This window comes from Mauremys mutica, chromosome 18, assembly GCF_020497125.1.
Source record: "Mauremys mutica isolate MM-2020 ecotype Southern chromosome 18, ASM2049712v1, whole genome shotgun sequence".
NCBI lineage: Eukaryota > Metazoa > Chordata > Testudines > Geoemydidae > Mauremys > Mauremys mutica.
The window spans coordinates 8,018,238-8,031,040 of record NC_059089.1 but is presented as its reverse complement, the minus strand read 5'-3'; the positions used below and the strand labels follow the sequence as shown (position 1 = coordinate 8,031,040).

The 12,803-nt window shown below is 49.6% G+C and overlaps 1 protein-coding gene across 15 annotated transcripts in view; it reads right to left on the bottom strand.

Moving 5' to 3' along the window:
* ZNF618 (zinc finger protein 618) overlaps positions 1 to 12,803 on the bottom strand; it is a 276,489-nt gene that overhangs the window by 35,134 nt on the left and 228,552 nt on the right. For 12 of the 15 annotated variants that reach the window (XM_044992642.1, XM_044992643.1, XM_044992650.1 and 9 more), the window contains 3 exons: positions 3,080 to 3,169; positions 1,113 to 1,148; positions 275 to 352 (listed from right to left, as the gene is read on the bottom strand). In XM_044992642.1, the coding sequence (XP_044848577.1) occupies positions 275 to 352; positions 1,113 to 1,148; positions 3,080 to 3,169 (204 nt within the window). The remainder of the gene's footprint in view (positions 1 to 274; positions 353 to 1,112; positions 1,149 to 3,079; positions 3,170 to 12,803) is intronic. The other 3 variants (XM_044992645.1, XM_044992648.1, XM_044992655.1) reach the window with 1 other exon arrangement.

Below are 12,803 nucleotides of genomic sequence, written 5' to 3'. Positions count from 1 at the left end.
ATTTGCATTAAGAACAAACAATTTCCTGGATACTTAACAAACGTGTAAAGAAGGGAACTTCTGTAGATGTTTAAAATACAGTTCTCAGTTTACGTGGCTGCTGGGTTTCCTGTTTATTAGAAATGAGATGCATCCCGCAACAGCTTTCAAGTTTCAGCATCTTCACGTAAGTGTATTGATCTCCCACTGTTATCCAGGAGGAACCTTAGCAAGAGCCAGGTTTGAACCCTCATGCTATGTGTTATGACTTTCAAAACTGTATTATAAATCATACTTGGACCAATCTTCTGAAATGGTTCTGGCTCCTCTTCTTTCACTTCATCTGCTGCTATGACTGTCTGGTCATAAGGGTCTGCAAAAGAACAAAACCAGCAGAGAGCTGACAACACCCCAAGGCTTTCTGTACAGTCACAAGCACTGAATGCACTGGCACGTGTAGTTACGTTTCTATCGGACACAGGATTCCAAAGCACAATGTTCAAATTTCCCTCTTTCAGTCCCTCTCACTTACCATCTCTCATGCCCACCCAGATATTAACCCCTTCTAGCACAATATGATTTGAAGATAAATCAAAAATCAGAGAAAGATTGCACAAATTTCAAAGCTTGATTTATATTTTGTCTTCCACCACACCCCTCCCCCGAAACTAAATGTTTTACCCTGTTTGAAACTGGGCACAGTAATGCAGTCTACATTCAGCAAACGCTGGGCTAGGTGGACCTTTGGTCTAACCCAGTATGGCCGTTCTTATGTTCACTGACCAATGAGGTTAAGCTTTGCCATCTAATGGCACAGCTTGTAGCCAATCAGAACCCAACCCATTTTATGAAGTAATTTCATTTATGCCACAAGCAATTTCAAAATGACCCACACACTTATCGTTTGTTTCTCTGATTTTCACAAGTCTAGATCAAATGCATATGCAACAAAAGCCTGGTATCTAATAGGGCTGGGCATCATGCTACTGGCCGTACGTAACATTGCTATGCACTGAGAGACCGAGCTGGCGCCCACTGAAGCCACTGGCGTCTGTGAGTGCAGAACTGGACTTATTGTGCCTGAAGGCTTGTAAAGGTCTGTGAAATAAAGCACACAAAGGAGCTCTGCTTACCTGCCCGGTTTTCTGGGGCCCCTTCCACACTAAAAACTAACACAGAATAGAAGAAGGGGTGGGGGGGGAAACAAAACAGAAATTAAATCCTCTTAAATGGCCTTGTTTTACTCCTGTATTTCATCCACAGGGTCAATGCAGTTCAGCACCACAGAATAAGCCAGGCTCCCTTCTCCCATCCCTCATCTCCCAGGCAGCATTCACACAGGGAAATACTTGAGCATGCCCAGCCCTAGTGTACATAGATCCTCAAGGCCTTTGTTAGAACACACTGACACAGATGCACAGCTGCCTCGCACCCATGTCTACTGAAACACAACCAATCACTCAGAGGCATCCAAGCAAGCGGTGTCTTAGAGAAACACAAGTGGCAGCCATTTTAAAAGCTTCAGCTTCCTTATTAGCTTTGAACTAGAGTGATGATGACATATTTCAAGTAGAAGGAGATATGTTGGACTAGGTGACCTCCTGAGGTCTCTTCCAACCCCAATCTTCTATGATTCTATGTTTAGCCTATCTTTCAATCCCAGTGACTTAATGTCTATGACCCCACATGAGGGATGGAGAATCCAGCACCATTACAGGGTGCTGGGGAATGCCAACCGACCTTAATGCTAGTCTCAGGGTTCCAAAATTTCAATCAAAAACAGAAAATGTTTTTTTTTGACAAAATTTCTTGTGAAAAACATTGGGGCAGTATTGGTCACGGGTAGTGGTCACGAGTAATCTGCTGCATCTGGAGCAGTCTATGGCACAGGCATTGCCTGCTGCACCTTCCTGGCTGAGTAAAGTGCAGCACTGACAGCTCTATCTCCATGAGGAGGAACATGGCTAGGGTAAATAGGGCAGCAAACACATAAAAATAATGTAAAAAATCCTTAATATCGTTACAGTGGAACTGCCGCCAGTTGTTCTAGGCTGCCAGCATTCACACTGACACAATTCAACGTTTACACTGGAAAACAGTCCTTTAAAGCAGAGCTGTGGGAATAACAGATTTTTTCGATTCACTGGCAGTTCTGGAAAAAAAAATATCATTCTGGGACTGAAAGGAACCAGGATGGAATTTTCAGCAAATCAAAAAGTAAGAAAAAAAAAATCATGTCAATTAAAACACAAAACATTTTGGTTTTAGGCACCATTCACAGAAGTGAGGCGAACAGCCCAGTAGAGCGGACACTCATTTGTGATGGGGGAGCCCCAGATTAAAATCACTGCTCTGGGGCCGGGTCTTTGTATAAATAATCCCAGTTCTGCAGCAAAGGCCTCCCACATCCCGCACGAGTGCCCTAGCCACCAGGCTGCAGGCAGAAGTAGACCTTCTCTCCGTCCCTTTATGAATTTCACCAGGAAAATAAAGTTGTTTCCTTTCAGACATGTCAAAACAAACTGTTCTGACATTTCCAAAAAAGATTTTTTTTCAACCAAACCAATTTGCCAAAATTGACACAAATTCTCAAAGTATTTTTTTGGACCCGAATCTGCATTTTTCAGTGAAAAAAGTTTTGCCGAGATCTCCTTTGAAGTCCGCTGGCTCAGACATAGGCACATCAGTTCAGAACTGCATTGGCTGGCAAATCGACCTGCATTTGGATCTCTGTATTGATCCCACAGAGAGCCATGCTGAGGTCAGAAACCAGAGACAATACGACCTTGCCTAGCCAAGGGCTAGGCTGGCAATTTACCTGGAGGCCCAGAGCTATAAGAAATCTGTAGTGATCCTCAGCTTTAATACGAAGACATGGCTTGCTGAGACTGCAGGCCCCAGTGTGAGGGTGCTATCTCGATCCAAACAGGTTGAAGCAGAGCAGGTTAGGACCTGATTTCTTTGAGCTTCATGGTAAGGTTGTGTGCCACTGTAAGACCCCATGGCAGCATTTTGCCCATGAATCACACTTTGTCCAACCCCACATAAAATAATCATTATTTCCCAGCCTAATTTGACAAGGGGCTGAAGCAGTACTCACCATCCACCGCATGCAGGTCTCTGTGCTCTTGGAAACAGCTGTAGTATTTATATTTTTTCCCACAAATGTCACATGTGTACCTAAAATTGTCTGTAGGAAGAAGGAACAAATTCATTTTAGAAACATTGGGGTGAAAGGCAAGAGCTCCAGTGGACATTTCTGAATCACAGGATCCATCCATTCACCCCCACTTCCCCCAGATTCTCTCTCAAATGGCTTACCCACTGGAGCAATCGCTGCTGCACACCTACCCAGGTGTGCATCATACACTCTAGCTTAAGACATATCTCACGAGTTTCAGTCATAGGAAAAGCCAGACAGTTCAGCTGTCCAATAAAACCTGAACAGGACCCACACAGCACTGGAGAGGGGCCAGAACAAGCATGAGTTCCACAGCTGCCACTGGCCCAGGAAGGCTGTTCTGGGGTCTCCTCCAGGAGTGCAGAACTGAAATAGCAGGGCAGTTGTAGGTCATGATTGAGGTGCATTGGCAGAGCTGTGCAAGAACCCAACACTTGAATACTGAAGAGTTGTTGGAGACCATTGACAATACATTGACTAAGCTAGGCATGGTGTAAATGTGCATATGGGGTAATTTCACGAGCACTATGCACATTAATATTTGGGGGGGGGGCGGGAGGACCCCCATCCTGTAAAGAGTAGTTCCTCTGTTAGAGTGACTGCGACAAGGGCACAGTCATACTCCACAGATGTGTTCCTGGGGCATCTGTCAGATCTACTGGCTGTAGCAACAAAAACGTTTTTCTGCTGTTTACACCTCTTGTTAGTTCTGCAGAGTGAACATAGCTGAGGGCTGGTATCATGAGCCTGCTGATGCTTGTTTACCTGGGACCCATGAAGCCAGGTCCCAGTCGGAGGCTCTGCCCTGGTGGTCCTATTGGTGGAGTCCCAGAGCAGCTGACTGGCCCGCTAGCAGGAACAGGGAGCTGTCTGAACTGGGTTCCACCCTGTTCTAAACTGTGCACCTTGCGGCTCTCGCTCCCGCGGCTTGAGTTCCTGGCATCCTGACCCGGGGTGACTCCTAGCATCTGATCTGTGCTTCTGATCTGCAGTTGTCACCTGCCTCTGACCCCTTCGTGTCCTGGCCTAGCCTGACTCCAGTTCCTGACTCGTGATTCTGATCTCCACTTGGTCTCTGCTTCTGACCCAGCCGCCTCCTGTCTTGTGACCCTGGACTCTGGCTCCAAATGCTGGGTCTCTCTGCCTATGACCCAGCCGCGACAGCTTGTTTGGTCCACAGTTACCTTGAGGGACCGAGCTTGGTGCGAGGATGGACCCAGCAGCACCACTGCAGCCACTAGAAGCATCAGACTCGCCCGGATGTGCCCTCCGCCTCCAGGCAGATAATCAAGCACTGAAGGCCCAAGTTGCCCGGCTGACCTCGGATAATCAGCGGCTGCAGGAGCAAGCGAGGCAGCTCAGCACCGAGAATACCGTGCTGCGCACAGTGCAGAGTGCCTTGACCCCAGCAGTTCCGGTGCTTCATGAACCCGTGCCAGCTGCTGCTATGTCCCCAAATCCATCCCTCTGACCCGGCTAAGGTGGCCCTGGTAATCAGCCTGCTGACAGGAGACTGTCCCCTGCAGGCCATTATTCAGGGACCCAGAGAAATAACAGTTTGGTATGATCCATTCCCCGCATTGTCCCCTGACCCTTGGCATCTTCTGGCTGACCCTTCATAATCCCCTCATTCCCTGACGAGAACAGAAAGTCACCTTCCCATCAGAACTCTGCTGACAGCAGGGCCAGGGACCCGCGAACATTGCGCCCAGACCCAAGGTGGCTCGAGGAGGTGCAGCTGCCCACACTGAAGCACCCACTGGAGGAACTATGGAACTTCCCCCCAAGCGCCATAACTATGCTGATGACTTTGAGAAGAAGAATGCAGAAAACCTCCCCCTGCACTGGGACGATGACTGCCCCGTAGAACTTCAGCCGGGGTGATGATATCACTTGGATGGATATACACAATGTTAGAGCCTGAACTGATGCTATTGTGAGAATATCTCCAAGGGAACCTGGCCCGGAGGCTCATCTGCAAATCAACTTCACCAGCCGGCACCCTGGTCCTTTTCATAAAAAGGAAGGATGGAAGCCGCCGCCTCTGTGTTAATTACCGAGCCCTAAAGCAGATAACAATCTGGAACCTTCACCCACTTCCCCTGATCCCTGAGTTATTGGACCTTGTGGGGGCTGCCTGCATATTCATGCAACTGGATCTCCAGGGCGCTTACAATCACCTCTGTATTCGATAGGGGGATGAATGGAAGACGGCCTTTCGGAATGGCTATGGCCCCTTTGAATATTTAGTTATGCCACTCAGACTGACGCACCAGCAACGTTCCAGCACTTTATTAGCAACGTGCACCGAGACCTGCTGGACCAGGTCGTGGCACTTAGACAACACACTTATCTTCTCAGACGAACTGGACCAACACACCACACATGCCCATACAGTCCTGGGGAGATTACGACAACACAGTCTCTACACTAACCTGGAGAAGTGCTCATTTGATCAGACTTCAGCTGAGTTCCTGGGATTCATCCTGTCCCCGGAAGGAATCAAGATGGATCTGCACAAGGTCCAGGCTGTCTGCAACTGGGCAGCCCCCACAATGTGTGTGACCTTTAATGTTTTTAGTCTTTGCAAACTTCTACCACAGGTTCATTTAGAATTTTTCAAAACAAGCCGAGCACCTCGCTGCCCTACTCTGTAAAAACGCCAAGTTTTATTGGTCACCCAAGGCCTAGCATGAAGTTCTGAATTGAATCTTGCTTTCACCACTGCTCCAATATTGACCCACCCCAACATGGCACAAGCTTTCGTTATGGAAGTTGATACCTCTAGAACAGGACAGGCCACAGATTCAGAATGATCTGGACCTTTTGGTAAACTGGGCGCAAGCAAACACTATGCATTTTAATATGGTTAAATGTAAATATCTATCTATCTATCTAGGAACAAAGAACGTAGGCCATACTTACAGGATGGGGGACTCTATCCTGGGAATCAATGACTCAGAAAAAGATGTGGGGGTCATAATGGCTGATCAGCTGAACGTCAGCTCCCAGTCTAACGCTGTGGCCAAAAGGGCTAATCTGAACTTGGGATGCATAAACAGGGGAATCTCAAGTAGGAGTAGAGAGGTTGTTTTTCTTTTGCACTGATGCAACTGCTGCTGGAACCCTGTGTCCAGTTCTGGTGCCCACAATTCCAGAAGGATGGTGATAAATTGGAGAGGGTTCAGAGAAGAGCCATGAGAATGATAAAAGGATTGGAAAACATGCCATGTAGTCAGAGACTCAAACAGCTCCATCTATTTAGCTTAACAAAGAGAAGGTTAAGGGGTGACTTAATTACAGTCTATATGAACCCAGATAGGGAACAAATATTTAATAATGAGCTCTTCAATCCAGCAGAAAAAGGGATGACATGATCCAAGTGCTGGAAGTTGAAACTAGACAAATTCACACTGGTAATAAGGTGTTAATTTTTGACAGAGAGCGTAATTAACCACTAGAACAATGTACCAAAGGTTGTGGTGGATTTTCCATAACTGACCATTTTTAAATTAAGATGGGATGTTTTTCTCATAGCTCTGCTCTAGGAATTATTTTGTGTAGTTTTTGGGCCTGTGCTATACAGCTGGTCAGACTAGATGATCAGAGGGGTCCCTTGTGGCTTTGGAATCTATGAATCTACTAGCCTAAGACACAGGAAAAGCCCAATGGAGAAATGTACAGTCAGATACAGGAGATTCAGCTCACTCAAGCACTGGAGCAGAAAGATTGTAATCACAAAGAGCTGGATGGGGACATAGCAGGACAAGGCAGAAACACTATATGGAAACTATCTACAAACCACTATGTAATCTGCGACTGCCGTCAGCAAAATAAAGGAGGCAGCTTGGGTTGCGCTGTTGGAGGACCAGTCCTTGAAGTCCAGGCAGCAGTAATCTCAGACACTTCCCAGAACCTGCTGAGTGTACTGCACACATCCCGGGCTACTGTGCGTTACAGGAGGACAGACAGCATGTAGTGCGTGCTGCATCCCAGGAGAACAGAGTTTCTCCCATTAGTGACAGCACTGTTTCAGCTTAGAAAGCATGAGCCTCACAGAAGACAAAAGTGGTGTGTGACACAATGAAGAGGAATAAGAGCGCATCCCAAGGGGGATATAATTGATGAATCCCTCTCTCTGTGTCTGAAGTCTAAGGGAAATGACTCCTAGCAAGGCCTGCAGAGTCTTGGAGGTGAAGAGGGCCCAATACATTAAAAAACCAGCAGGTCCTGTAGACTACTGACACTTTGGTGGTTAGGTTGGCCCCTGGTCACATTTCCCAGGCTCCATCAGAGTGCCACTTTATCAGGAATAACCCTCCCCTCCATTTTGGAGAGCCCCTGCTGTAACAGAAGACAGATAATATGGACCCCACGCAGAAGGCTCTTGGGTTTGACCTTCCACGGTCATCTTGGTCAACTCTGAATCAAATCCAAACCAAGCACGGTAGATGTGAACATTTAATGCACAAATGGAAAATCAAGGACTCCCCGGTGTGCGAGTGCGGTTCCCCACGACAGACCATCGAACATATCACTGTCTACTGCCAATTGATAAATACGAAGGAGGCATCATTGCAATAAATTCTGCTACACCTGATGTAGCCATTTGGCTCAATCAACTTCAGGTGAAATTGTAGATGCTGCTCTATCCCAGCCATATGAAAGAGGACGACAACGACTTAACTGAGAAACCTCTGTGCGCCCACTGGGAGCAGTGGGGATTTGTGCTGCTGCCACAGCAAGCCCAAGTGTTTGAACTGGCTGGGAACAACACTCCAAGGGGGATGACATGGCAAGTGCCGTAGGCCTGGAGGTGAAGGCATTGGGCCCTGACACAACTCAGCCTTGGCTACAGTGACAATTGTAGGGAACCCCGCACTGACGCGGCTTCACCAGCACTAGCAGCAATGGGGCAGATAGCGTAGACTGACAGCATTTTAGCACCATGTCACTTAGATTTGCTCTGATCAGGATTATACCACACACTAGTAAAAATACTGGACGATGGTCTCTACACTACCACCCTGCCAGCATCAGTAGAGCTGCACCAGGGCTAGAGCTATGATATGTATCATGCAAAAATTATCTGCTTTACTGCAACCACCTTGCCCTTTCAACGGCGCCAGGTGGGGAAAACCCACACCTAAGCATGCAGAAGGCTGACAATTATACCAGGGAAATTATTTTCATCAAGAACTTTGTTTATTAACTAAGAATGTCTGGGAATACAGAGTGCACGTTACACTAACAGCCATTCTTACACCTTAACCGAACACTTGGGGAAAGAGATTAGTTGTCTGACGTATGCAGAGATTCAGGCCCACACCTCACTGGTATTCACAACAGCCAGGCAAGCAGCAGAGTCCCTGCTCTAGACCAGACCATGGAGCTGCTGTTACTGCAATGTTAGAGACTGACACACACATGTAAAGAAATCCAGTGCTAAAGTCAAATTCCAGCAAACACCACTCATCCTTAATTCTGATCATTTAACCCAACTCGGGCAGGGATCCCCGATCAGTGAGGAAGCTGCATTTCTGGGAAGCAGTGGCTTTCAGTGTGCACCTCCAAGGTGGTTTTACGTACCAAGTCATCCCATAAGTGTATTTAAATAATTCAGATAAGTGTATTTCCATGAAATTTACACAGCAACTCTTTCTAACACTTATTAGTGGAGCCAATAAATGCAGTAAAAGCAACTGGGATGATACGGAACAATCATTTGTTGGGTGAAAGAGACTTGAAATAAGGACTGTTTGCTGTTGAAGTGTCCCAGAGGTGTAGATGCCGATGTTTAGCTACTCACAGAGGCAATTCCCCGAGAGCAGACAGGATTTCTGCCACTGTCCTTCCTGGTCTTCTCCTTGTCGGTGAAAGCAAACTCATAGCTCTGGAAGAGCAACACGCAGCTGCACGGACTGTATGTGCAGACTGACCCTGTCTCAAATACTGAAGCTTCAGGGTTTTCTGTGTGAATATTTTAAGACTGGGCAGATTACAGAAGTGGAGAAAGGCAGGAATACTAACCAGACTCCAGGTGCTGGATGGGTTTAATCATGAGCAGCCCTGTAAGTTCATCACAATGTCCTGACTCAACCTTCAACAGTTCCAGATCCTCACAGAAACCCTCAGCAGTGGGCATAACCATGGATATCCCAGCAACTGCAGTCCTAAGCGAGTGAGGTACAGACAGAATAAGATTCTCAAAGGTCATCTGAAAAGACAGTTACCTTTTCCGTAACTGGTGTTCTTTGAGATGTGTTGATCATGTCCAGTCCACAATAGGTGTGCGTGCTCGCCACATGCACTGGTGCTGGAAGTTTTCCCCCTAGCAGTACCCGTAGGGGAGCGCCCCAGCAACCCCTGAAGTGGCGCCTCCACGGTGCGGTATAAGGGGTGCTGCGAGCTCCCCCCACCCTCAGTTCCTTCTTGCCAGACAACTCCGACAGAGGGGAAGGAGGACGGGATGTGGAATAGACATGAGCAACATCTCGAAGAACACCAGTTGAAGAAGAAAAGACAGTTACCTTTTCCACGAGTGATTGCTCATGTGTATTTCACAATAGGTGATTCCGAGCTACACCTGTTGGAGGTGGGTAGGAGTTCACAAACTCTTGGGATGGAGCACAGCCCTGCCGAACCCAGCGTCTTCCCTGGTCTGGGAGACTATCGCATAATGCGAGGTGAACATGTGAACTGCAGACTAGGTGGCAGCTCTACAAATGTCCTGAATGGGGACATGGGCTAAAAAGGCAGCCGATGAGGCCTGCACCCTAGTCGAGGGTGCCCGCACAATCAACGGCAGGGGGATTCCCGCCAAGTCGTAACAGGTACGTATGCACGAGATGATCCTGTTGGAGAGCCGCTGAGTGGAGATCAGCCGACCCCTCATGCGTTCGGCCGAGGTGATGAACAGCTGCGAACTTCCTGAACATCTTAGTCTGTTCCAGGTAAAAGGCCAGAGTCCATCTAACATCCAGTGTGTGGAGGCAACACTCCTCATTGGACACATGGGGCTTGGGGCAGAGGACTGGCAGGAAAATGTCCTGACCCATGTGGTAGGCGGAGACCACCTTCAGGAGGAACAAAGGATGTGGGCAGAGCTGCACCTTATCCTTATGGCATGTGTACAAGGGCTTGGAGGTCATGGCCCTGAGTTCCGAGACCTGTCTAGCCGACGGGATCGCAACCAGGAAGGCTACCTTCCACGAGAGGTGTGACCAGGAGCATGTAGCTGTAGTTTGAAGGGGAGGACCAGTCAATCGGGCCAGCACCAAGTTCAGGTCCCACTGTGGGACTGGGGGCCTCACATATGGGAAGAGATGATCCAATCCCTTAAGGAATCGGCCAGTCATAGCATGGGAGAATACCGTGTGCCCCTGCACCGGCGGATGGAAGGCCGATATGGCCACCAGGTGCACCTTGACGGACAAGGGCACCAGGCCCTGAGCTCTAAGGTGAAGGAGATAGTCTAAAATGAGCTGGATCAGGGCAGCCACAGGGAAAATGCCCCGCTCAGCTGCCCAGCAGGAAAACTGAGACCACTTTGCCAAGTAGGCTCGCCGCGCAGAGGGTCGCCTGCTTTCCAAGAGGATGCGCTGAACCCCTTCTGAGCACGTCCTTTCCTCCTGGCCTAACCATTGAGCAGCCACGCCATGAGGTGGAGTGCCGCTAGGTTGGGGTGGAGGAGGCGACCCTGGTCCTGGGAGAGCAGGTCCGGGCGGGACGGCAATGGCCATGGCAGGGTGATCGCCAGGCTTGTGAGGGTCCTGTACCAATGTTGCCTAGGCAACCCTGGAACAATCAGGAGGACCCGGGCCCTGTCCGTCTTTCTCTTTTCCAGGACTTTGCTGATCAGTGGGATCGGGGGGAAGGCATAGAGAAACTGGCCTGACCAGGATAGAAGGAAGGCATCGGAGATAGCGCCCATTCCCAGCCCCCTCTGGAACAGAACCGGGGAGACCAGCTGTTCTGCTGAGTCGCAAACAAGTCCACGTGGGGAGTTCCCCACTCTTGGAAAAGTCTGTGCACCATCTGTAGGAAGACCTACTTGTGCTGAGAGGAGAAGTCTTGGCTGAGGCAATCCGCCCATGAATTCCGGGCACCTGGTAGGTGGTAGACCTGTAGGCAACTGTCATGGGCTATACAGAAGTCCCACAGCCTGAGGGCTTCCTGTCAGAGGAGCGGGCCCCACCTTGCCTGTTGATGTAGAACATCAAGGCCATGTTGTCCATGAGAACCCTGAACTGGCGGAGCAGGCTGTTCAGCCTGACTGGCCTGTCCCATCGATTGACGACTATGAATGGAGGCCAGGAGAAGCGTCGTCATCGGGAACGGTGCTGAACACGAGACCGTGACCCTGACGTGGAGGAACGGTATCGCCGGCAGCTGCTGCTCTGTGATTGGCTCCGGCGGGCAGATCCGCATCGGCAAGGGATGCCCGGGACTGTGGGAGCGGTACCGTGGTGGAGTCCTGGAGTGAGACGATGAACGGGAACGGCGTCGATGTTCGTGTCGCGACTGGCTACGGTAGCTCCTCAGAGATGAAGACCTTCGGTGCCGTCTGTCTCGGTCTCGATAGGGCCCGCTCCTTGAGGCAGAGCGATGCCTGGAGCCCCTGTCAATCGGAACACAGCCAGACAACCTGGTGGGGGTCGACGGTAACCGGCATGTACTATGCATGGGACAGTCATTAAGTGACAAATGGCGTCGGGAACATTCCCTCGACCACGAATGGTATCGAGCCAAGGGCGACTGTGGAGATCCAAGCGGTGGCTTGCCTCTGGACTGTGGAGCCAGGATTGGTGGTGCCCCTCGTACCAGCATGGACATAATGTCCTGGGCCGCTTGCAGGGCCTCCGGCGTGGAGGGCACCCGGACATTCAGGGAAGCCTGCTCTGAATGGGCCAGGCTACTCCGCTTGACCTGAGTTGGAGGCCTGGAGGCCGATGGGGACCGAGGTCTGCCCGACATGTGCCTATGGATGGGGAGCAGCGCTGACTGGTAGATGGCACCGAGGGGTCGCCGCGCACTGACACCGCAATAGCTGGTGCTGACTCGGAGTGGCGCACCAGAGTTGGAGTCAACCCCGACTCCATAAGGATAGCCTGGAGCCGAATGTCTTTTTCTCTCTTGGTCTGAGGCTTGAATGACCTGCAAATCTTGCAGCGATCGCTGAGATGGGTTTCACCCAGACAGCGTAAACAACCTGTGTGTGGATCACTCACTGGCATCGGTCGCCTACATGTGTCGCACGACTTAAAATCCGGGGCACACTAAACTAAACTAAGTTACACTAATTACTTCAACTACAGGTACTACTACACTGAACGAACAAGAGTTCTGGAGGAAAGCTGCAGACAAGCTGGAGCAGAGCAGTTCTGAAGCACCTCCACTGGCGGCAAGAAGGAACTGAGGGTGGGGGAGTGCACAACGCCCCTTATACCATGCCATGGAGGTGCCACGAGGGACGCTCGCCTACGGGTACTGCTAGGGGGAAAACTTCCGGCACCAGTGCACGTGGCGAGCACGCACACCTATTGTGGAATACGCATGAGCAATCACTCGAAGAACAACACCCAGCTTCTTTTAAAAGGTTACAGATCTAAGATTTATTTTATTTATACTGAAACAGAACTAG